This window comes from Parasteatoda tepidariorum, chromosome 5 (genome assembly GCF_982258835.1).
Source record: "Parasteatoda tepidariorum strain Cologne lab strain chromosome 5, Ptep-v5.0, whole genome shotgun sequence".
Lineage (NCBI taxonomy): Eukaryota > Metazoa > Arthropoda > Arachnida > Araneae > Theridiidae > Parasteatoda > Parasteatoda tepidariorum.
This window is the reverse complement of record NC_141759.1, coordinates 93,043,078-93,069,666: the sequence shown is the minus strand read 5'-3', so window position 1 is coordinate 93,069,666 and position 26,589 is coordinate 93,043,078. Positions and strand designations below refer to the sequence as shown.

The window sequence follows — 26,589 nt, the reverse complement described above, 5'->3', positions numbered from 1 at the left end:
AGAAAGAAACATGAACTGCCTGTTTTACACATATTTTTAGCCACGGATTCGAACGAAAAGGATTTGCACATGGTAAAAATTACATAAATTAACAAAGAAACAAAGAGGTGTTTAGTGAATTTATTTACAATAACATACAATTAACCCAATGATTTTATATAGAATTTAATTACTTTAGTTGGGAAAAATTATTAATATTAATAATTTCTCCAAACTTTTATATATATACATATATGTGTGTATATAATCTTGCAAAATATTCAGAATTTAAAAAGGGGTAAATGTAGTTAAACAAAAATTATAATTATTTCTCAGATTTTTATACTCTCATAAAAAAAATAAACAAACTTAGAAAGAAACAAATTTAAAAAGCTAAATTGAAACAGAAGCTTGTGTTACAAAATTAAGTTTTTATCATTATTAAAAACAATTTCAGTCATAATGAAATAGCAAAATTCTTTCTTTCAATTTTAAATATTATAATCTTCAAAATAAACATAAATTTTTTGAAAAAATTGGTACACACTAACACAAATTATTTCATAAACTAAAATTCAAGGTTTAATTCAGTTAAATTTTGAAACAAATTGCCCCAAAATTATTTTCAATAACATTGACTAAATAATTTTAAATATTGATAAGTTTAATTTCATGACATTGGATCATCTTAATACTATCAAACAAACAATTACATTTTTAATAAAAATTTTAAAAGCAATGGCAGATACTATGCTACAAATTCAAGATATATAACTGAAACAAAAAAAAAAAGGAAAGGAGAATAGATTTTAGTGGATAGTAAATAGAATCTCAAAGATCCATGCGGAAAATATTAACTTGGTATAGCATAGTGCAAAACTTTCAAACAGAATTTTAATAAAATCATCATATTATTTAAAATGTTAGACTTTAAAGCTAAACCTTTTAAGTAGTTTGTTCTAAATTTTTGCTCCCAATAGTACATGTTACATAATTTTAAACTATTTAGCTAGAATATTAGCAATGTAAAACATTTTAAAATAAATTTTAGCCCGCCGCAAATAAACTTCTTTTAAATTATAAGTAAAAAACTTCCGTCGTAAAAGATTGTACCAACTAAAACAATTTATTTAATACAAAAAGGTATAAAGATCTATGCAGCATTAATAAATAACATATAGCACATAAAATAAACACAATTACTTTATTAATAAAGAAATTAAATTTATCCTTTATTTACTAAGATTTCTAAAAACAAATGGACTTACTTTCCAATGTTTTGAGGTATTGAAATAATGCGATTTTCATCTACTCGTAAAACTGTCAGTCGCCTTAAATTAGCTGGGGAAAACAATTTCAAGTCAGAAAATTTAACATTCATTTAAATTAATAACATGCATAAACACATTATTAAGATTTTTTTTAAATAATACATGAAGTCGTTGTATTCCAAGTAGATCAATAAAAGTCATCAAAATTAAAAAAAGTAATTTATTATTAAGTGATGAATGTAAAGGCTCATTATATTAAAGTTGTATTATATGTCTTATTCAGATAAAAAACAAATAACACTAAATTAAACTCAAAATTAAAGGGCAATTGTTGTAGTTTAAATTATTCAGACAAATAAAATTAAAAAAAAGGGGAAAAAAAAAGATTTATATAATAGTATCATACCTATGCCTTCAGGAAGTACTTTGATTCGATTAGATGACAATGTCAGGTCACAAAGACTAATGCAGCCTTCAATTTCATCTGCTATTTCATATATTTTATTTTTACTTGCATCTAAATAGGCTAATTTTTTTAGACCTCCCAAAAACTGAAAAAAAAAATGTAAAAGTTAAAGCATGATGGTAAATAAGGAAATATCTAAAATAGAAAAGTTTTTTTTATTTTTTATAAAAAAATATAACTGAAATAAAAGCTACATTTATTATGAACTTTTCAATGATGTATTTAAAAAAGGGAGGATTACTAATGAGGCTCTCGTGATGCCGATAAAATTAAGATAGAATAATTAATAGTTTTTTTTTAAATTTAAAGGTACTTAAATTAAGTCCATATTAGCCTAACTCTACCTGAGAGATGGTTTACTTCGTTAAGTTTAAGCACGGGATCATGTGTGTATACTTTTAAAGATATTTTTGCATGACATACATCTTTATTTAAAAATGTCATCAAATTTCATCAGTTTCTTAATTAGATTATATTCTTTAAAACTTACATGTTCGCTCAAGGATATTTAATTCCATTTGCAAGCAATAAATTATTTAAGAATGTACAAAAGAAAAGGTTTTTTTTTTTTAAAAAAAAAGAAAACTAATAGGATTTACACTTACTGGTGGAAGACAATTTAAATTATTACTATCACACCATAGCTCAACCAATCTTGGTAAATTTCCAATAACTTCAGGCTGAAAAGCAGAGAAAAATACCATATTATTTATCCAATTTACAATTAATTAAAATAAAACTTATAATATTTTCTTGAGAGTGCTAAAACAGTAAAACTGCATATTTTATCCTATTCAATAAGCAAATATTCATAATAAACTAACTGCAATTGTTAACCAACAGTAAGAATTAATCTGCTATTTATAGTGATAACTAAATGAGAAAACAATGCAAACAATGAAGTAGTTAAGTCAGTAAAGGAAAAAAATATGAAGTTATGGTGAAAGAATTGAGAGATATATAATATGCAATAGAGTAACCTTAATGTTAAAATTTTTTACTGTTACGTAGACAAAAAATTGGGGGAGGGAGTAATTATAACAAAACTAATTATGAAGCATATTTTTCTTAAAAATTTTATTGAAATTAATCAAAATATGATATATTATAGGAGTCTAAAAATTACAGCATTCCTCATAACAGAGGGCCAATCTGGTTCACTGTAACTGGTCTGCTTAACATACCAGGTACCTGAACTACCACAGTTTATAATGAATATATTTAAAACTAAACAATGCATACCTTACCAAACAATATTAAAAACAAAAAACAATATATACAATGAAATTAATCATTTTAACGGTGATTATTGATATGAGTATTATCCAAAGAACTTTGAAAAAGTGACAGAGCTCTGTACAATAGATATTTTTTATACAGGCTGGTTCCAAAAAGAAAACATGAGCAAATTTTAAAAGTACAGAACGCAGGCTATATGAGCAAGCTAAAAATAATGTTTAAATGAGTCACCAATATCTTTTACCAAGCAAGATCAACCAAGATATCGTAAGCAAGATTATCAAAATACATTAAAAAAATTTGTTTAACCTGCTATAAATTTGATCCATAGACTTATTTTCGAAACAAACTAGTTTTTTCTATGTTGTTCAACAGAGAAAAGTGATCACTAATTTATTTTATTTAGTAATGTATTCAAAAATTAAGTTGATGGAAATCTTTGTTTCCTATAAAGGTAAAAAGCTGTGTTAACAGTCTTTTTTATAAAATGGTATAGACTGGTATTGATTTAAGGATTTAACTATATCATATGAACTTAAAAATAAAGTAAGTTTAAATAAAAATTATAAATGTACAGTTTTTCCCTACTCTATTCAGCAAAGTAAGTTTTTTATAACACTACCAAACTTTACACATATTAAAATATTCCATTAATAATATTTGATACATAAGACACAATGAAAAAGATTTCTGAGCGTAACCAGAAAAACATATAAGGACTAAAATTTTGAATTTATGCTAAATCATGATGCAATCTTCTTAAGTTTATAAAAATATCAGATGAACAAACAGAAAAAAAATTATTCTTGAATTTATCAATAGCTTCAACAACAGAGAAGCATACATATTTAGATGAATAACTGATCATACATTAAAATTGAAATACAACAAAAACGAATAATAAAAGTGTCTAATTTTAAACATAAAACTTAGTTTAGAAAAAAAAAATTTCAACTTTCTGGAAAAACTTTTGTTGAACATTTGAAAATAAATAATTTTTCTTTTTAAAAAAATTGTGATTTATATAATAAAAAACAACCAAGTTCTTACCAAATCTGCAAAATCATTTTGTCCAATATCTAATCTATTGAGCTCAATGAGTCTTGCCATAGATTTTGGAAGAAGTTTTAGATGGTTTTCTCTTAGCTCCAAAATTTTCAAATGTACTAACCTATTTAAAAACAAAAAATTAATGCACCTTTAAAACATTTGTTCATTTAATTACATATAGCATCAACAATAAAACTATAATTCAATATAAAAATATTTACTGTGAAAAAATACATTGCAAACATCAGCAAAATGACAAAATGTATCACTGGAACATACAAAGAAACTAAAAATTGTCTTAAGTTAAAACAGTATGCTTGTGAGACAGGCAAAATCTCTGATATAAAATTTTTTTATCAAACAATCTATAACTATTCATATATATTGATAATTTTTTAAAAAAAATGTAGTTTTAATCGTTTATATAATTTTCAAAATATTGTCACTAAGTTATTAAAAAAAGTTCTTTTGTGTTAAAAATAAGTATACAAAAATTAGAAAAACAATGTTTGCAAAATTTTGCCGTATGAGAAGGAAATAAAATTAACAAAAACATTTTCGGCCATTACCTAATTTATTATAAAGTTTTTATTTATTTATTTTTTAATGTTCACAAATATATAAATGTAAGAATTATAAAAATGATTAATAAGTACTAAACTCAGCGGCGCGACAGCCCTAGAGGGCCAAGGCCTACTGTGCCCATCTCAGTGTTCTTGACCTTGGGCTCTGGGGTGCAGGAGGAGATGTTCCTCTCAGGTGGTCAGCCGAACGCGGAACCCCCAGTGTTTAGTTCCCAAGCATGCTTGATACTCATTTATCGACCCACTGAAGGGATGAAAGGCTGAGTCAACCTTGCCCGGCCTGAGGATCGAACCAGGGACCTGTGACACGACAGAGCGAAGAGCTACCGCTCAGCCACCGGGCATCATCATCATTATTATTTATTTTATAATAATTTTTTTAATAAATATTTCAAATAATTATGTTGGAAAATAAACATTACAACAGAAAAAGTTAAAATATTTTTTAAAAAAACCGAATTTTTAAAATTGTAGGAAAAATTATTAATAAATAAACAAATTTTTACAATAAGTAACATGTGTTTCAAAAACTTTATAAATATATACTAAGCAAAATTGTGTACATTACCTTCCGAAATTTGCAGGGAGGTATTCCAAAAACGTATCATTAAGATATAATTCTTGAAGGTTTAAAAGAAATGTGAATCCTTCAGGAAGTCTAAAACAAATAACAAATTTTACTATTTTATATACGATTTTATATTGATATTAACAGAAATGAAGACATTTTTCTATATTGTTCAATAAAATGCATAATGAATAGTTCATAACATAATTTGTGACAAATACATACTTTAAAAAAATGTATTTTTTTAAGTGCTATAATAGTTTTTGATGAAACTTTAATTTTAAAAAATACATTAAATTGGGGTAAATATTTTTGACTGAAATTATATCCAATAATGATAACAATTAATGAAATCCTACTCAAATTTTTAAAAGCAATTAATGAAAAACGACAACATAAAATAATAGTTGCGTTTGAATAATTTTTCAAATGTCTTAATTTTTACTAACTAAATTTTTAAGCTTTTACTAACTGTGGTTTTTTTTTTTTTTTTTTTTACTTTCATTTCACTGTAAATTTTATTGACCAATTTCAATTTCGAAAATGCATAATGTAAATATGTTTAAAAAACAATATCTTGCTTCAAGAATAATTCAAATTTTACAATCAATGTTTGTTCTCAAAGGACAGTGAAAAATGATAAAATTTATGTAAGATGACATTAAAAAAATTATCATACATTATGATTGTTAAACTTCTTATACAAAAGAAAAGTTTTCCTTTAAAGTAATATTAAACTTTCTTTGTCAGTAAGTAATAACAAAACAAAATGCTTACAATCAGATTAAAAAATTATTAGAATAATTAAAATGAATTATTTTTGTATTATGCATATTTCAAAAATAATTTTACAAGTCTAAAATGCCCATACAAACACTTATTTGTTTCATAATTAACAATCATTTTTATCTCGCTACTAACTAAAAATTATATGCAAATATCTGAGAAAATGAATTTCTATAATTTTAAAACAGTTACACCAACAGTTATATTAAAAAGAATTTCTTTTTTCCAAAACTAGATGATATTTAATAATAAAATACTTCTGAAGAAAAATATTTTTTATTTCACATTTAAGGAAACTTCAGTGAAATCAAATCAAACTAAATTAGGCACAGCAATGATCAGAAGGAAAATTATTTTTATGAACATTTTATTCATAAACAATAACACAATAAAAAACTAATTTTCCAAAAACAAATAAAAATTAAATAATTAAAAGTCATAAAAAATACAGAAAATGTACTAATAATATAATTAAAAAAGATATACAAAAGGGAATATTTTACAATTATTCAAAAAATTACTTCCTTACTTTCCTAAAGGATTCACACTAGCATCAATTGCATTAAGGCACTTGCATCCCTTTATACTATCTGGAATTTCTAATACTCCTAAAAATAGATTTAAAAAAAAATTAAACTAGGAAAAAAATTGTAACAAAAAAACGCTAATTTCTTCTTTTGATTTTGACCCACATCACATTTTTTAACTTTTATTAAAAAAATATAATAGGAGTTTTGAAGGAGCAAAAACATTAAATTCTGCAGTGCAATTCACAAAAACAGTCAAATTCCTAAATAGTAGTGATACATATACATTGCAAATTGACAATTTCCCTTTGTGTAGCTAAGCCTTAAACCTGCCTTTGGAAATATATTATTAAACTAAACTCAGTGGCACGACAGCCCATAGAGGGCCAAGGCCTACTGAGCCCATTTCAGTTCTCTTGATCTTGGGCTCTGGGGTGCACAAGCAGATATTTCAGTTGGGTGGTCAGCAAAACGCTGAACTCCCAGTGTCTAGTTCCCCCCCCCCATGCTTACAACCAGGGCCGGATTAAGATCTCTTGAGGCCCTAAGCACTGAAAATATTTTGGTGCCCCCCTCTAACAATTAAAAATATATCCACTATTAAGTCACGTGTTAATTCAAAATATAAAATCAAAACTTTTTTAAAGGAAAATATTTATTCAAATTAAAACAAAAAAATTAAAATAATATAATCAATTGAAAACTTTTCAGTTAATATAAAAAAAGTAACTTTTGTATGTGTATAAGTACAATGTGCAAAAAAGCAAACGCAATGAATAACTTATGATCGAAACTTTGAACTTTTATATACTAAGACTCAAAATACTTTAAATTAGAAAAACAGACACGTACTTTTTCTAAAAAAACGCATACATTTTTTTTCAATCTGTTCGAATTCTTGACTCTCGAAATAAATAGCCATATCTCGAGAATTTTTTAAACGAACTAAAAAATTTTAGCACGCAATAATAAAACTCATTTACCTAAAAATAGTTCCTTGAAGTATTAATTATTTTATTTATTAAGAGAATTGTCGTAAAAAACTTTAAATTAAAAATTTAACAAATGTTATTTTTAATGACAGAATACAAAATGTAATGCGTACGAAATCAGTCAAATACAACTGAATTATTCAATTTTAAAAAAAGTTATATATTTAACATTTAATTTCTCCAGAACTATTCAACAGATTTCGTTCAAATTTTGTATTTTACCATTTAAATTGTTGATATTCTTTAAAATTATATAAAAATTTGTATATTTTTAAACTCAAAATTTTTCCGACTATTAATAATAAATTATTTAAAAAAAAAACTATTTTTGACAGGGAATTATTTTTAGGTAAATGGATTTTATTATTAGGTGCAAAAACTTTTCGATTCGTTTCAAAAGTTCTCGAGGCCTGACGAAATGCATGATTTCGCTCAATTGATGAGCCCCCCCTCGAAAGGGAATGAATTGAATTTTGTATTTTCTGAGATATGGATCCTTTCTCTAAAAAAAGGAAGGGGGAATGAGTCGCCTATAGGATGCTTTAAGATATCTGAGATGAAAGGATGTTCTCTGTCTGTAGTAAATCAATTGGTTACACTTATCTTGTCCTTAACCCCTTGGGGACGGGTGACTCAGAAAAGCATTCGTACAAAATCAGAATCAAGATGTAATTAAATAAAAAACGGTAACTTAAATGTAGTCGTTGCTAATCTGACAGGCTTACTTTGCTTTTACTTTAATTATTGTTAGTTTAATAATATATATAATCAATGTTAATTCAAAGTATAACTAAATAGTTTTATTTTGTACAAAGTAATGGTGAATTAAATAAATCAAACAATTATGACTCCGCCCACAAATAAACTGCTAAAGAAATACTTTGATTACCAGTTTTATCTTTTTACCCTGAGTGATACGGTTTTATGCTGTCACGTATTTGTGACAGTCGGCGCGAAAGGGTTAAAGTAGTTCTCAGAAAATTTAGCTTTGTATTTCAACCCATATGTTGGTGACAATCACGGTGGTCCTTTTCCGGAGCCTTCGAATTCATGAAATCGAATGCTGGCAATATAACGCTTTTGTTGTTTTTCCGCGGGATTGTTTGCTACACACAGAAAGCAAAATCAAGTTAAATTGGACCACGTTTCTCAGTAGTCTTGTGCTTATAATGAAATAACAGGAACGACAATATTTTCCCCACTCGTTTATGAAGAATAACCAATTTTTTTTAAGAAGTTTCATGGACAATGGAAATACCTTAATTAATTATTTATTTCAATCCGATGTACACACGGGCTACTAGTATAAATTAAGCACAACTATTAAATTTATTTTTAGTGACAGAAATAATATTATTATTTCAATAATAATTTTGATTGACTTAAATCATTATCATTAAGGATTTTCTTTATTAGTTATTAAACATATTTTTAAATTCAATTAGTAAAAATATCTTTCTTAAATTTGTCATTTATTTTTAATTTGAAATTTTCAGTACTTTTCTTACTTCCTAATTATAATTTTTACAAATTTCGTTATAAGATGTACAAAATATAGTTTACTTGCACTTAACCCAATTCAATTGAAAATTTTATTTTATTGCTACTTATTTCTTACATTTGATTTTAAAATTAAATTAGTTTTAATGGGTACTCTTTTTAACATATTTTTCACCGTCTACGAACATCCGGTTCACATTGTGAATTTACACATCTTTTGTGCTCAACTTTTATAACATTTATATTTATACAAGACTCTAAGGACTAAGGAACCTGTAATTCTTTCCTTATTAAAAAACTAGCTTGCATTCATATTACATAGTATACATTTTATATACATCTTAAAATCTAATTTCAATATTCGATATATATAGACATTGGCGTCGTCAGATAAAATTTATTGGGGGGGGGACCATACTTAAGACTGTTATTTTCACGTTTCTTGAGAAAAAAAGAAAAATATCACCCTTGCCCTTATTATATATGTGTATATAATAAGAAATACAACTCTAATGAATGAATAAACTCTGCATCATCGAATCAAGAAACATCTTGATTCTATGATGCAGAGTGGTCCGTAATCTACTTCCTCATATACAATTTTAGAATCATCTTTAAGAATTAAGTTTAAAAAACTATACAAATTTTGAATAGCAAACTACCATTTAAAAGCGGGAAAAAACGACAAGAAAATCGTAAGAATCACTATTAAGATAAACGGAATTGAAACTTTCAAACCAGTTTGATTGCCGAAATAAGTTTGAAGTGTCTCAAATAAGTGTCTTTCAATTCCTCTATGTTTTTTCGGCAACTTAACATAAATTTTTGGTCATGTTTTGATTTTCTTCCCCCCCCCCCCTGAAATATCAATTTGTGATCCTTTTTTTTTTTTTTACTTCATTTGTGACAAGAATTCTAGAAATTTATCGAAGGAGTTGTCTTTACGGAGCATCATGTGTACAATTCTGTGAAAAAATACTATTAAATGCGCAGAAAATTACAAATCAAACAATCTATAATGAAATACAACATAAAGTACTGTTTGAGTAAAAATTTTCAGACTAGAGCAAGCGTTTGAGAAATCGAAAAATACAATTTAAATCCCTTTTATTTAATTCTTAAGGAATATTATTAAAAAATAACGCTACACACAAGATTTGCAATTATGTAAAATTATGTTGAAAAAATTGTTAAGATCAAAATTAGTATTTTAGCCTGAGTAAAAACTTAAAGGCTACCAGTAATTTTTAGAAATAAATATAATTAAAAAATACGACGATTGAAAAACACTTCTATTTGCAAATTTGCCATGAATTCTTGCTATGTATTTTTTATTGCGCTTTTTAGAAGTTTTGGTGGCAAAGGTAAAGAGATTAACTGATCATGAAAAGAACCGATAGAAGCTTTTTCTTCAATATTAATAAATATTCGCGCTATTGCGATGATAATGATAGGTAGTTCAAGATCAAAGACTCTAGTCAGTAAGTTCTTAAAATTGAAAGACAATAATGGTAAAAAAGGATGCGGAAAGAAGAAACTATGTCCTCGTGTGATAAAAGACCAGATTATAATAATATAAAACATATACCTAACTTTGTTAAAAACTAGTTTCTTCTATGAAAACTAGAATAGTAGAAGTAATTCGAAAAAAAAAGACTCTTACACTGGCTTCTCAATTTTTATATTTTTTAAATATTATTTTTTTTATGTTGACTTCAATTGAAACCCTAATTTTGTGCCGCACCACTTTTTTCAGATAATTACAAAATTAGAAATTCTGTTTGTTGCGTTACCTCTTAACAATTTTAAAATTAATTATAAAATAATATTTAAATCCCTTTTATTTTTATTTTTAAATTTTTTTTCACTGGTCTTGAAGTTTTTATTCAAATTATAATTATGCAAAAATTAAAATCATACAAAAATTGAATTTTGTTCAAACATTAGGTTAGCACATTGATCTAACGGAAATTTCTTGGAAAGAGCAACAAATAATAATAAATATTTTTTTTGAATTATTTTAACATTATTAATTGCTTTGGTACATACTTGTGCATGTTGATTAACATCGATTTATTGATTATTTACTTTCCTATTTTCTACCCCATGCGCTGAACTGGTATTCGGCTTGTAAATGAATAAAAAATTTAAACTGGGGAGTTTTTCCGGATGATGCAGATGCAACTGTGCAATGTGAAGGTGTGATTCAAAATGGGAATCAGTAAAATAAGCAGTAAATACAATTATTACATTAATATAAATCAAAAATTGAGTTGTGGTGAGTCGTAAGTTTGTAATTTACTTCGGGCGAGGAAATATATTTGTCCTCAAAAACTGCCTTGAGAGCTGGGCTTGTTAGTCTAAAATAGCTAAATATTTTTTTAATAAAAATACTATTTCAATTATAGTAGCATACTAAAAATAAAAAAAAGAACAGAGTTCAGTAAGTAAAATTTTTGCTAAATAGGAAAAACTGCAGAATAGTGCATGATAACAACATTTTGACAAATAAATATTTTATTTATTGATAATTTCTATTTTTACTTTCCATTTTTTTATTGAATGATTATTTCTTCTTTTTCTAATACATTTTTTTTAAAAAAGCATTATTTAAAAACAAAATTTCATCAATTTTATTTTCAACTTTTGAACCTTTCATATTTTTGTATTCTGTGTTTGATAACTATATAATGTATGAAATACTGCAAATTTATTCGATGATTAAAAAATGAATTGTATCATCGAAACGACTAAAACTTTACAAATTGATAGTACTTTAAATTTTTTTGATATTTTTAACTAATTAAAAGATTTAGCCCCTGAGAGACTGTTGATTGATACATTATTTATTACAATACTATATATTAAATAATTAAAAATATGTAAAAATTAAAACATATAAAGTATTAAAAATATATGAAGTAATCATGTATCACATATCATTTTTATGTAGCACGCATGTCCCTTTTTCAAAAGTCTCAATTGAAAAATAAGCATAATTTCTTTAAATAATACATTGAGGTAAAAGTAAAGTTACTTAAATCCAATATGCACAGTGTCTTAAAAATTTAGTTTTATTTTGAAAAGAACATTTGTCTGTTAAAGTTTTTGACGAGAATGACATGAAATTTATAAATGCATAATATTATGTCATGTAATCCTACGTGATTAAACAATCATGAATGAGATAAATTTTTGGGGGCATATTTTAACATTTTAAATTGTAGTGGAATTTTTAAAAAAAAAATGTAAGGAAAAAGTCATAATACGTTTTGCTAAACGAAAAAATATTTTTTTTACTATGAATTTGAATTGATCTGGATTTCTGAGATGAAAGATGCAACACTAATAATAATACTGGAGAAACTATCTTTAAATTGGTTTCAGTAGAGATTATCATGATTAAAATAAATATATTTATAAAACTCTAAATTGCAAAAAAAAAAAAAAAAAAAAAAAAAAGAAGAAGAAAAAATTTGAGAAATTCAAGAATATTAAAGCACTTTTAAATTTAGCCATTTTCTCATCTTGTTCCGGTTCAAAACGTTTTAAAAATCGAAATTGTTGTCTTTAAAAAGGAAAATAAAATTTTATTCAGTTAATTGACAGAACTATAGTATTCATATTTTGAAGAAATGATAAATTATAATAATTGTGATGGGAATAATTTTTATGCCCATTTTATTTCATGTATTTATCTTCTTATTATTTTTAAGCAAAGAAACAGACAAGATGAGATATTTTTGGTTTTCTTGGATCGCATGATTTATTTTGGTAACCGTAAAAACTTCATATAAATGTACACGAAAAAATAAAAAAGGCAACACATAGAACTCTTATTTTCCTTCCTCTATCGGCAGTATTTATAGTTTCAGTATTAAAATTTCAAAAATTAATACTTTTAATTCAGAAAAAATATTTGTTGAAAATATCAAATTATGAAAATGTTGATTAGCACAAAATAATTACTTTAAAAATCCCATATTATTTTGATAAAAACAAAATAAATAAAATTACATGAAGTAATCATTAAACACTCATACAATAAATTGAGTTTAACAATTTGTCTCATTCTTAAAAAAAATATTTTTATTAGTTTTTTTTACCGTAATAAAATTATATGAATTTTTTTAGGAAACTTTTGATTTAAAGTAATTCTTCATTGTTTTAATTAATTAAAATGCAAATTAGTGATAATTATTTATATTTGAACATAAATAATCAATGTTTATATAATTTTTTTAATTAAAATTTTTTATTAATTTTATAAATGTCCTTATAAACATAAACGTGACATTAAATTTCTGAATGAAAACAAAGTTAAAGAAAGGTCATTAAAATTCTAAGTTTCGATTTATAATTTTAAAAATTAAAAAGTTACATTGATTTTACAAATATAAATAAAAAGTAGCTCCGTACGTTCAAAATAAATCCATGCGCAATGAACAGTAAAACCATGAAATGATGTACTGTATAAATAAATTTAATATACAAACTATAAAACAATTCTTGCAAACATATAATAATAAATGTATTAGTAAGTGATTTAATACAAACATTTGCTTACCTCCCCAGAATTTATTTAATGACTTCTTATTTTTCAACGATAAACATTATTACAAAAACTTTAAATAAACTTTATTTAAAAAAAATAAGAACTAATAATTTAAGTTAAAACAATTAATGAAACAAAATATAAAAGTAAACAGAATTACTACTTATATTTATCAAAATTTTGAACTGACTGGAAATGTCTAGTTTAAATAATGATGGAATAACACTGTGAGCGCTGGCTGAGAAATTTTCTTAACAAAACCACCAAAAAAAAACCCAAAAAAAATTGAAAATGTCTACAAGAATCTTCCCCTACTGAAATCCCCCCTAGAAATTCTAGATAATTGCCTGTTTGAGACAATTTATGAATAGGTAGGGGTCTGTTGATATTTGACATTTTAAAAAAGAGGACAAAAGAGCCCAGGGCCATAAATACGATAAAGATAAGTTAAAAATGCTAACCATTTTCCCGTATCCTAAACTAAGGCGGCTATTTTTGGGTATCAAATGACTATGTGTGTTACGTTGAGGGAGAATCGTCTTTATCAGTTAACAGTGAGAAGGAATGGTGGGAAGAGTGTTTTATTGCTTATTGAAGGAAAGGGTGGCTGTGACATTTCTTGTAGTTCTCTAAACACCTGTTTTATTTTTTCAGACAGTGCATTTTTTTGTGTGTATTTTATTTTTTACTAATTTTCTTTTAATTATATAATATAATAAGTTGCGCTTTGTAAAAATAAGAGAGAGAGAAATTAAAAGTTATAGAAACAAAACGGAAATATTTTCTCAAAATAATGAACCCTGGCTTCCCAATTATTGGGGGGTCCGGACCCCTATGGTTCCGACGCCAGTGTATATAGATGAAAAAATCATAAGTGATGCAAAGTGTGTGGTCATATTTGCGCAAATTTAACCTCTCCTCCACAAGAAATTTCGAAAAATGATACTTAAACACTGCTCCTTTTTCTTCCTTTAGTGAATAAAAAAATTATTTGAGGTAAAATTTTGAAATAAATAGTTGCCAACACAACCTTTAAATAATTTGATGACTTCTTTTTCCAGTTGCAATGAGAATATAATTAAAAATATAGTATAAGCAAATATTTTTAAAAAATGTGCATCACATAAAAACAAAAACTGCAATCTTGCATAACACAGTTTTTTCACATCAAAAATCACATTTTTTACATCATCAAATCATTGCATCAAAATTTTTTAAATCAAATTTTCTTACATAAAAAAAAATCAAATTACTGAAGTATTAACTTTGCTACAACTGCGAAAAATATTCTGTAAACATAAATCGTAGCAGTATGTTATAGAATCATTGTAATGGAAAAATAAATAGAGATTTTATCGCATAGAAATTCACCACCTATTTTCATCATAGGACCAAAATTTTTTTATACATAATTGTTTTTTGTTCTTTTATTATGTAAAAATTCATACTTAGAAATACTTGTTATCTACTCTTAAAATGGAAGCTCAAAATAATAAATTTAAAGCAATGCTTCGAAAAAAAAAATTATGTACTGTGAACATTTAGTTAGGCTTTGTGGTGCTCCCCTATCCTCTGGTGCCCTAAGCACGTGCTTAGTGTGCTTAATGGTTAATCCGGCCTTGCTTACAACTCAATTTATCAACTCACTGAAGAGATGATAGGCTGAGTCAAGCTGAGTTTGATTGGGTTTTTTCCCATATATATATATATATATATATATATATATATATATATATATATATATATATATATACACATGAAATTTAAATATAAATTTCCTTTTCTTCAAATTTTATTTTAAAAAATGGGTCATGAAATTCAGCTATCTTCTGTAATAATAATATCAAGAATTCACTAAAAACTTCACATATAGATGTAATAAAAAATTTAATACATTGCAAATGGTATTTTAAAACAAAATTTTACCATTCTTGCTGATATCAAGTTGCTCCAAATTAATGAGAGAAGCAATTGCAGGTGGAAGTGTTTGAATCTCGTTGTCACTTAAATTTAACTTTCGTAGGCCATGGCAGTGGAATAAAGGCTAAAAACAAAGATATTTTTTAAATATTTAAAAACTTGTAAATATACAACTAAGAAAAAGAAGGTCCAGTAAAATAGCATCTAAAATGAGGATTTCTACTTAAGAGAGAAAAGAATATTTGAAAAACAAGACTATACATACAATAGTTTGCAGATATAAAATTCAACATGAAAGTGGACGGTGATTTTTGTAAATTTTCAGCTCAATGTTATTGTCTGCTCTGCATTATTTATTATTGTTTCCCAGTATAAATTCACACTTTTTTCTTCAAAACAAACCTTCACAATTTTTATTTATTTAACTTTTTTTTTTCGATCTTGCCAAACAGATTCAGAAACTCACTTTACTTCAATTATTTTACTAAAAACTTTTTGAATTAGAAAATGAAAGACATTTAGATACTAATATGAAATTTGCATAAAAATGCAGTAAAATTATTCATTTTTTATTTAAAATAAGAACAGTAAAAAATATTAACTACACAAGTTTTTGGAATCATTTATACGTAAGTAAAAAGTATGATTTTTAGTCCCCAAAAAACAACCATGATTTTTTAACTTTATGTAAAAAGTAATCAAAATTCCAATAGGCGATAATATAATACATAAATTCTGCTAGTAACATTTGAGAAAGAATAGTAGTAACTTGCATTGTAATCAGGTACAATGCTCCAGTTGAAATTTAAGCACTCTAAGAATGCGATCAAAATTTCGCATTTCATAAATTAAATATTTGTAGGCAGAAAAGCAAAAAAAAATTTGAAGGTGAAAAGGTTTTTGGTTTGAAGGTTTTTTTTTTTTCAAATTTATTATTTGAAAAAAAAAAAAATAATAATTTTTTTTGGAATTACAAACTGGTTCATTTAAACATGAATTAATATTTCTTAATTATTTCCTTACATTTAACATAAATTCGTCTCCTTAAAGTTGTGAAGTAGTTACAACAATTCCAAAGTAGTTTGTAATTATTGCATTTAAAAAAAAAGTAGTTGTGATTAGCTACATTTGTAACACAACAAAGTAGTTGTAGATAGCAAACAACAAAAATAATGTAGTTTTTACAACCGCTGGTCAGTAAGTAATAGGAGCAGAACTCCATATGAAATCTAATCTAGGTAGTCTAGAATGTCTAGTAGCTAGTCTAGAAATTTCGATCGACAATAAATTTTATTTGGTGATAAATTGAAGATTTTGCTTGAAGCAGTCAAAAAACGATTAAATGCTAGACTATCATGTAGAACAGAGCATTATTTAAAATTAGAGTGCTCTAGCTAATCAGAAAGCTGCGGGAATTCTGATTGACAACATATTACTTTCGGCGATAATATCGCTATTAATTCTGCGTGGCGTGGTCAAGAAACGAATGAAACTTGTTTTATCATCTAACAGAATCGTCGAATTTTAATTGACCGTAAATTACGCCTTCCGATAATAACGCGACAAATTCTACAAGCAGGAATATATTGAAACTTGGATTGCCAAGAAGCACGGAATTCCAGTAGTAAAGTAAGTGCCTAAGCTAGTCGGAAGGAGGTCAAAAAATGCGAATGCTAGTCTTCCGAATTGGTTTAGACAATGGTTCTTTTGTCACCTTATCATACGGTATATTTTTAGAAACGTTTCCGCATTATCAATGTCTAACTTTCTATTCAAATAACATAAAGTAATTTTCCAGGGAGATAGAGCGTTCGCCTTCCAAAGAGGCGAACCGGGTTCGAATCCCAGTCGATACGAATTCCGCATCCGGCTTGCATCGACCACAGTGCTGACGTGAAATATCCTCAGTGGTAGACGGATCATGGGTTAGAGTTCCCTTGCCGTTAGGTTAACCGTGGGAGTTTCTCGTGGTCTTCCTCTCCATGTAACGCAAATGCGCGTTAGCTCCATCAAAAAGCCCTCCACGAAGGCAAATTTATCCCAATACTCGATCCAGGAGTTCTCTTGTCTTCTGCATTGGGTTCAAAATTACAAGGCTGCGCATTTGGAATTGGTAGTCGTAAACCCATAAAATTGGGTCGGTGGTTCAACTGCGGTTATAAAAAAAAATTATGAAGTTTGTAAAATGTGCAAAATATTAAAACTAATTTTTATCTCCTTTCTGCCAATTCTAAAAAAAGTAATATAGCTATTACTATGAGAAAGCACGATACACATAAATAAAAAGAAATTGCAAAAACAAGATAAAGGTTACCCTTGGAAGATCTTTTATTTGATTGGCATCGAGAAAAAGTTCTTCAAGCGTCCGCTCATATCCGAACACCTCATTTGGCACATCATCCAAGTTCGAATGACTGTATTCTAATAGTCGAACATCGTCGTTCTCAGGACGGAGGCAAGGACAGTGACGAAGCACTGGGGCCATACCACCCTATGCAAAAGAAAGAAAATACTTTTAGATTACTTACTGGTTTTCATATTGTGTCCTTCGACTTTATGTAGATATACAGAGAAATATAGCTAATAAATAAGAGGAAAGAGGAATAGAATAATAGAGCAATTCCCAATTGGTGTTCCGAGGAGCCTAAGGTTCCGAGATCTAGGATTTTTCTTTTTTCTATAACATTTTTGAATCAATCAATAATCCATTAATTATTTCATATTTCGATTGCTTTCATAAATCGTTTTAAATAAAATTCTAATGAAAAAGAAATGATATTTTTTTGAAACCTAATTTTTCTCGTAACAATATATCGAGAAATTTATGAAAAGCATCTGATTGCGCTTAACGAAATTTGTCAACAAAGATATGTGTAATGTAATAACTCTTTTCAACGTTTATAGCAATTTTCATTTCAAGAGAAGACTTAATGCTGTGTATTTTGTTCATTTTCAGCTTTATTTACACCAATTCATATCTAAGTTAGATTCAACTCTAGGACTGCGAATTCAATTGACTATCGGACATAAAACGAATTTAAGATTATTAATGATATATTTATGTATTTGTAACCATCTTGAAACACCGACCCGAATATTTGGGTTTAAGACTACTAATATTCAACTCCGTAGCCCTGTAATTTTGAACCCAATACAGAAGACAAGGGAGCTCCTAGATCGAGTATCGCGAGAAATTTCACCTTCGTGGAGAACTAACAAGATGGAATTAACCCGCGTTTGCTTTACATGGAGAGAAAAACCACGAAATTCTTCCATGGTTAGCTTGACGGCAAGAGGCCTCTAATCCGTGATCCGTCTACCACTAAGGACATTTTTACGTCAGTACTGTGGACGGTGCGAGTCGGGTGAGCGATTCATATCAACCAGCCATCGCTATGATTCGAACCCGGTTCGCCTCATTGGAAAGCGAACGCTCTATCCCCTGAGCCACCACAGCTAGGCTTATCATTATTGTATTGTTCTAAACCCTTCAGTTAGAAACTATAGTTTCTCAATAAATAGCTCATTGTTGTCCAAGTGTGCGCATTCATAATAAATGTCCGACAAGTCAAGATTACTACGAGTCAATATTAAACATTGTTAAATTATATCTAAAATTTATGTTTAAAATTAATATCAAAATTAATACCAATTATTTACTTTCTCATATTTGCTATATTATTATTCCCTCTTGTGCTGTCCATATGAAATAAACGTTTCGTTTCTCCTGAGTCATATTTATTTGGGTATCCAAGTATCTTTAGAGTACAGATTTAATAACATTAAGTAAAGTACTTTTTAGATGGATATCGAAATCTCTAAAGTTAGATAAAAAAATAATGAAATATCGTGATTGACGTCCTAATGGTATATAATTTTTCTTTTTTAACGATTCGTATAGTGAAAGAAATGAAAGAGGCAATAATACGTCATAAGGAAAATGAACCAATATATCTAAACGACAATTTAAATTGATACTCAGAATTCTAAGCTTTAGTTTTCACTGAAATAAACTGTCTTTACTTTATCAAGATCCGTGTTCCTTCATGGATTGTTCAAAAAACTTACATCGTTCCATTATATTAATTGATCTAAAAACATAAAATTGTGGACAAATAGTGTTTTTTGCAAGGCAATACAGGGCCTGATTGGTAAGGCGTTGGCTCTATGCCCAAGACGTCGTGACTTCGTAGCAAATGGTGACTGGTGCACGTTAAATCTATCGGGTTACAAAGTCCTCGATTTTCCCATTATTTTTTTTACCTCTGGGGGTACTGAATTGGAGATTGATCGTTCTCTGGTTCAGGTCAAAATTACGATCTATGGATGAATGAATGGAGCATGAATGGATCCGTCCTATAAAAGGGCTGCGACGTGTGTGTGGCTGAAGTCGTATTTCTGGCCATAGATGGATCCACAAAAAAACAAGAAACGCACCCTCTGCTTTAAATTCGCTTGGTTTAACCAAGCAGGCTTGCTGGTATTGGCAAGTGGCATTAGAAACAACAAAAAGGCAATATTACACATTAATTCATAAACAAAACCACAATTATTAAATTTATGGTATATTTCCGGGTAGTTATAAAATTCATTAGCTAAAAAGGGAAAGAAACGAGGCGATTGACATTGCAATTGGTCTACAATTTCTCTCTCTCTTTTTTTTAAAGAAATTGTTGTGTAAGGAATTAATGAAACTGCATTACGTGAAAAAGAAAAATGCACCAAGTTAACTGAAGCAACACTCATGTTGGACTCAAGTAATCCTAGAACTCGGTTCTAGAGCTCAAGTAACTCCCGTTTATCACTAAAATACCCTGTTTTTACTTTATCATATTCGATGTTGCACCGAAAGGGCTTAAAGAAACTTTTTACGTTAATCCACATTTAATTTTTCATGGACTTACGAGGAATAATAGCGAGTGGAATAATAGTTTTTTCCTCTTCCTTTTTTTAAAGCAAATATCACACTATCAACGCCACAATTATTGAAAGTAAAGTAATTTTCATACGCAGTTTTAAATTTTCACAATTAGGTAAGAATAAAGAAACGAGGCGATTAACGTCGTAACAATCCAGCATTTCTTTTTTCCTTGAAGGAATTGTAGAGTAAGGAATGAATGAATGAGTATTTCGTAATGGGGAAAAGTAAATCTGAAAGAATTTTAACATACTAGAACTGAACTAGCTCATGTTTATCACTAAGATTTCCTGGTCTTATTATATCAGGATCCGTGGTGCACCATGAAGGCTAAAAAAATCTTTTACATTCAGGGGTTTGTCCAGATATTTTGTGAAAGGTCGTGAAATTGTGAAAAAATTACTCACATTCTTTCAACCAGGGTCCGTTTTTATGAATTTGTGCAAATAGGGTCCATTATTGCAAAAAAAAAAAACTTTTTCAAGGAGTTTTTAAATTGTAAAGATATACAAGATTATGCTCAACACTGTAAAATTGTAATTAAAAAAATTAAATTTTAAAAAATAAACAACAATTGCTCCTTCTAAATTAGAGATGCAACATACAAATATTTGGTATTTAGCCTATACTGCTGAACGCAGAATATTAATTTCGGACGAATAATGGAAGAATCGTCTGCCGAAGACAAAACTTAATTCGTTTACATCCATCTTTCTTGTTTTCTGCCCTGGACAGGGTTTATTCGATTAACAAAATAATAATGAAGATAAACAAATTTGTGAAGGGTCCGATTAAAAGAAAAATCATTTTGTGAAGGGTCCGTTTTTAAGTTAAAATATTTTATGAAGGGTCCGTTTTTAAGTTAAAACAGTTTGTGAAGGGTCCGTTTTTATGAAAAGATATTTTGTGAAGGGTCCGTTAACGGGCCCAAATTTCTTCTAAACAGACCCCTGCCATTACATCACATTTTTCATAGACATGCAAGTGTGGACCAAAAGTTTTTTTTTTTTCTCCTTCCTTTCTTAAAAAACAAGGCAATATCATACCTTAATTCCCAATCAAAACCACAATCAATTAAAATAAGGTAATATACAGACAAAATTTTAAATTTCTACTACTAGATAAAAAAAAAATAAAGAAACGAGGCGACTGACGTCGTAATAATCCAGCATAATTTTTTTTTCTTTTTGTTAAAGGAATCGTAGTGTAAGGAATGAATGAACCAGTATTACGTCATAGGGAAAAATGAACCAAGAAACGACGTCATAGTTACGTAGGGTCCACGAATTTCATCTCGTGTGTTGAGAGAGGCTAGAAAAATGGTCGATAAATCGATTCCAGCCTCATCTCAAAAGCGTATTACTATTCTCCCATTTCTATTCTATCCTATTCCTTCCAGACCAATATGTATGTGGTAGAAAAGATCTTAAGAGAAAAATGGTCTGGCAGCCAAAAAAACACACGAAATTGATTTCTTTCACTTCGATTGGCTATCTTCTTTCCCACTTATTTCAGTAGCTGTTGCACCACGCGCCTATGTTTTCGATCACTCTTTTATCTAGGGTTTGGAATAAAAATCGGTTTCAAGAAAAATAAAATTATTTTGGAATAAACTTTTTTCTTTTCTTTGGTCCTTATAGCTAAGAGGATTTTAAACTTTCTGTAGGTTGTAATAAAGTGTATAAGTTATCTGTTTTTTCAAATAAATGTATTCTAAATTTAAAGCATTTAGGCAAACTTAATTCAAAACAATACATGCTAACAAGATTTACAACAACTTTTACTTTCACTTTTGATCTAATGTTTGAATCTTTACGTTCTAAGACTCAATCTTAATGGCTTGAGAGGGTAACCTCTGTTGTAATTAATAATTGCAGACGATATTCTAAATTACGAAATCAGACACAAAAACTTAGCTTATTTTGACGCAAGCAAATTCACAATTTTTCGTGAATTTATTATAAATCCTTTGAAATTTTACTTGAAACTTGTATCTATCTTAGAAAAAATATAATTATCTTCTTTGACTTGTTATTTGTTAAGTAAATCTTTTAAAATTTAGGTTAGTTCTAAGTTTTTGAAATGTAGTATTTCTTGTTGATGTAATAAAAAAAAAAATTTAGAAATTCTAACTTAATCATGAAATTTATCAAAAAAATATATCAATAAATTGTATATTTAACTTTAACCATGTAAGTAAAATAAATAGATAAAAATTTGAGAACGTTACAGGAAAAAAGAACATTTTTCCTAAAAATGTTCTTTGAAAATCTGCGAGAGTATATTGACAGTAAAATTGTGATTTATATGAATTTTAACTTACGCTTAAGTTAATAAATAAGCATGCTTTAAGAACATGCAGAAAAAACGACTAAAAAACACTATTTTTAAGTGAAAATAAAAAAAAACTATTTATTAGAAAATAAAAAAAGAGTTGTGGAATAGCAATAATTCTTCATAATAATTTCTATTGTGTAAAGTAAGACTGTGCATGCAGTGAGGGGAAAAAAAGGGACCACCTTAAAATTAACTTTTGATCTAATAATTGAATCTTCATGTTCTAAGACTCTATCTTAATGGCTTGACGGGGTAACCTCAAATATGATAATTAATAATTGCAGACGATATTCTAAATTACGAAATCAGACACAAAAGCGTACTCTCTGAATAAACATACCTTTTTTCCCGATGGATACGATTTTCTGACCCCCAAAATATATGGTCCCAATAGTTTGGTCAGGAGAACTAGATTAAAAGAACTAGAACTTTTTCATCGAATTGAAAAATGTTTGCATACAACTATAAAATTTGTTTATCAAAAGATAATTGCAAAAAAAAAAAAAAAAAGAATTTTGGTTAATATTTATTATTTTATTTAATGACAGTTGAAAAAAATTTGAATTGTTTTTTACTAAACACATCCTTGTGGTATGAATCAATATAAAATTCCATAAAATGAAACATTTAAAAAAAAAATCCGTTATTTTCAAGCAAATTTCATCAAAATGAGACGGCGTCGAAAGGGTTGAAACTAGTTACAAGAATTAATCAATACTTGCAGAAAGTTTTTCATTTCATCTAAATCTGCTCTAGTATCTGAATCAAAAAACGAAAATGTCTAAAATAAAGAAGTTGTGCCCAATGTTTTGCGCGTTATTCGAAAAGCTAAAAAAAAAAATTTTTTTTTTTAATATTTTACAGTTGGATTGAAAAAAAAATTATTTTAACTAGTTTAAAATTACTTCCACGATTTGCTTCATAAAAAAACGCTGTAAACCACTAATCCAGATAAACCACGTAAGTAGCATAAATTCCTGTCTTATTTTCATGCAGATGAAAAATGTGTTTTATGCTACACGACACGCATTAAAAATAAAAAGAATTCCAGAAACACAAGTCAATTATAATTCATCCACCATTCTTACGTGTCGATTTAACCAAAAGCTTTTTCTCTTCGCATGACAGGAAATAAATGCAAGAAAGAGATCACGGAATTTTCAACAGGCATCGCCAAAAAATCGGGAGTAATCCACTTGTATTACTCTCTTGCATGAGATGAATGTAATCTGGGAGAAGTAATCTCGCCAATTCCCACAGCACATTCACATAAAATCCCCTGTCTCTATGGTAACGGTCGAGGGGTTGTTTTTTATGTTATTCCCTAAAATGTATAAAAAGAACTGGACAAATTTTCCTTAAAATGGATAAGCTTATAAAAACAAAATACAAATATAATAATGAAAGTAGTAGTATAGAAAGAAAAGAAAAAGGTAATATCAAAGTAGGTAAATAAAAGTGTAAGACGGGTAAAAAAAAAAGCGGCTCTTTTTTGTTGTAAAAGTCAAGAACATACGTGCTTATTGCATAGAACATTTTAGAAAATGAGTTTCTTTCTTACGGCACTTTCAATTGTCAAAATTAAATGTTTTTATTTTATTTTATTAAATCCCTTAATGGTAAAAATTCTGCCTCATTTCATAACCATAACTATGTTATGTACCACTATAGCTATCCATATAACTATATATGATGTATGTAACTATATATGGAAGGCGTAGATACAAGATATGTGATCACTTTTGAAATTTGAGCCTGTTTAAGCTTAAGATCGAGCTATGGTGTTTTTTATTGTTATTATTATTAAAGCCTACACCCCAGATTTAATATATCCCTTAAAAGCTAAACATTTGAAAAGAGATAAAGCTGAAATGCGAGAAGAGATATAAAAGACATATTTTTACTTGCTTTCGGAACGTAATCTATATGTATATTTCTCTTACAGCCTCATTACAACTCCCCGAATGGCAACGCTAGAAAATCGACCAATGATTGCCGCTAAAAATGTCACATGCCAAATCTAGCTGAGGTGGCTCAACATATAGCTCTTTTAAAAACGGAAATTGAAATAACCTCAAGCTAGACAGAAATGAGTAGTCTTTGTCGATAGATCTCTATTTTAGTATTTTGTCGAAAGCGCTTTTTTTCACGAATTTATATATTACGAATTTATTTGACGATTTTTGATTTATGTCACGAATTTATTTGTTTTATTATTGTTATTAGTTATTCATTGGAAAATGAGTCTCAGTCGTGCTGTTATGCTTTAAGATTTTATACTATAGCACATTTCTAATAGGTTTAACGAATTACACGTCATTTATTTGAATTCAAATTTATTTTAATGACTTAATATTTACTAAAAAGATGTAATTTTTTTTTAAAAAAAAAAGTTGTTATATGGATTTGAATGATTGTTTTGAATTCTTAGAATTTTGTGTATTTGTAATGGACCTAAGTTAGTAGCGAGCGAAGCGAGCTTGGTTTGCGAAGCAAACCATATAAGATCGCGTAGTAATTTTCGGGGGTTGGCGAGGGTTAGTAGCAGGTGGCGCTGCCCACTAGTATTTTATATTTCTTAATTGTTCATGCTAAATAATGCTTAATTTTATTTTTAAACTGAATATCCGTTCTTCAGACGGAAGGGGAAAAAAAGTAAATATGTTTTTTAAACCTGCAACAAAATACGAAGTTTCATATTTTTTGAACCACTGGTTTTCGATTTTGAAACTTAACACATTTTAACAGTTTTTAAATTTTTAAACAGCTATAATTTGAAAACTAACTTACCTTGAGAGCAAAATTTTGTGCCATTATTGTGTCAGTTTTCATTGACATTTTTTTTAGTTAAGACATTTACATAGACATCAGAAATTTTTTTAGTCAGTTTTTAATGACATTTATTTATGACACATATTTTATGACCATTGTTGAACAGCTGACCCAATTTCGAACTTACGACTATCAATGTTCAACTCCGTATCCTTGTAATTTTTAACACAATCCAGAAGACGAGGGAACTTCTAGATCAAGTATTGGGAGAAATTCGCCTTCGTGAAGGACTTCTTGAAGGAACTAACCAGAATTTGAGTTACATGAAGAGGAAAACCTCCCACGGTTAACCGTGGGGGAGGTTAACCGAATGGGAAAGGAATTCTAACCCATGATCCGTCTATCACTGAGGATACTTCATGTCAGCATTGTGGTCGGTGCAAACCAGATGCGGAACGGAATTCGTATCGACCAGCCATTGCCGGGATCGAACCCGGTTCACCTCATTGAAAGGCGAATGCTCTATCCTATGAGCCATCGCGGCTCACCCCAAAGGATTTGTTATGGGAACATAGAGGACTTTGTGAACCCGACAAATTTAACGTTTACCATTTAAAAAACGGGGATTCTCCGGTTTGCGGGATTCGAACGTACGAACACGAGTCCAAGGTCCTACCAACCACGCTACCTCGGCCTCCTCTTCAGAAGTAATGCCTCGGAGTCGTGGAACCCGTATTTATCTGCAAATACATCCCTCCAGGACACTTTCACAAACAAACTGGCGTGTGACAGGAACTTTAAAATTTTGAACAAACTTATTTAATATCATAACTAGAGCCCGGATTTTGATGACCTAAAAAATCTCAATTAATGCCCTTAAAAAGTGCAAAAAATGCCCCTATGAACTGCAAAAAATGCCCTTAAAAGTGCAAAAAAATGCCCTTAAAATGCGAAAATTGCGCTAAAAATGCCTTATGACATGACTTAAATAGAAGTAAAAATATTGAACAAAAACAATGTTTTACTCTTTAAAATTATTATGAGTCGTTTCAAAAAATATAAAGCAATGCAATACTTGTTCTACGTTCATTAAAGTTTGACAAATATGTTTTATATCCAAACATA

The 26,589-nt window shown here is 28.2% G+C and overlaps 1 protein-coding gene across 1 annotated transcript in view; it reads right to left on the bottom strand.

Annotated features, from left to right (window-relative positions):
* The window catches only part of LOC107440676 (uncharacterized), a 68,409-nt gene that overhangs the window by 22,467 nt on the left and 19,353 nt on the right, over nucleotides 1–26,589 (bottom strand). Inside the window, exons 2-9 of the mRNA XM_043053289.3 lie at nucleotides 17,752–17,928; nucleotides 15,444–15,561; nucleotides 6,473–6,551; nucleotides 5,158–5,247; nucleotides 4,006–4,126; nucleotides 2,322–2,396; nucleotides 1,657–1,801; nucleotides 1,248–1,320 (exon numbers count right to left, since the gene is read on the bottom strand). Coding sequence (XP_042909223.2) covers nucleotides 1,248–1,320; nucleotides 1,657–1,801; nucleotides 2,322–2,396; nucleotides 4,006–4,126; nucleotides 5,158–5,247; nucleotides 6,473–6,551; nucleotides 15,444–15,561; nucleotides 17,752–17,922 — 872 coding nt within the window. The 5' untranslated portion in view covers nucleotides 17,923–17,928. The remainder of the gene's footprint in view (nucleotides 1–1,247; nucleotides 1,321–1,656; nucleotides 1,802–2,321; nucleotides 2,397–4,005; nucleotides 4,127–5,157; nucleotides 5,248–6,472; nucleotides 6,552–15,443; nucleotides 15,562–17,751; nucleotides 17,929–26,589) is intronic.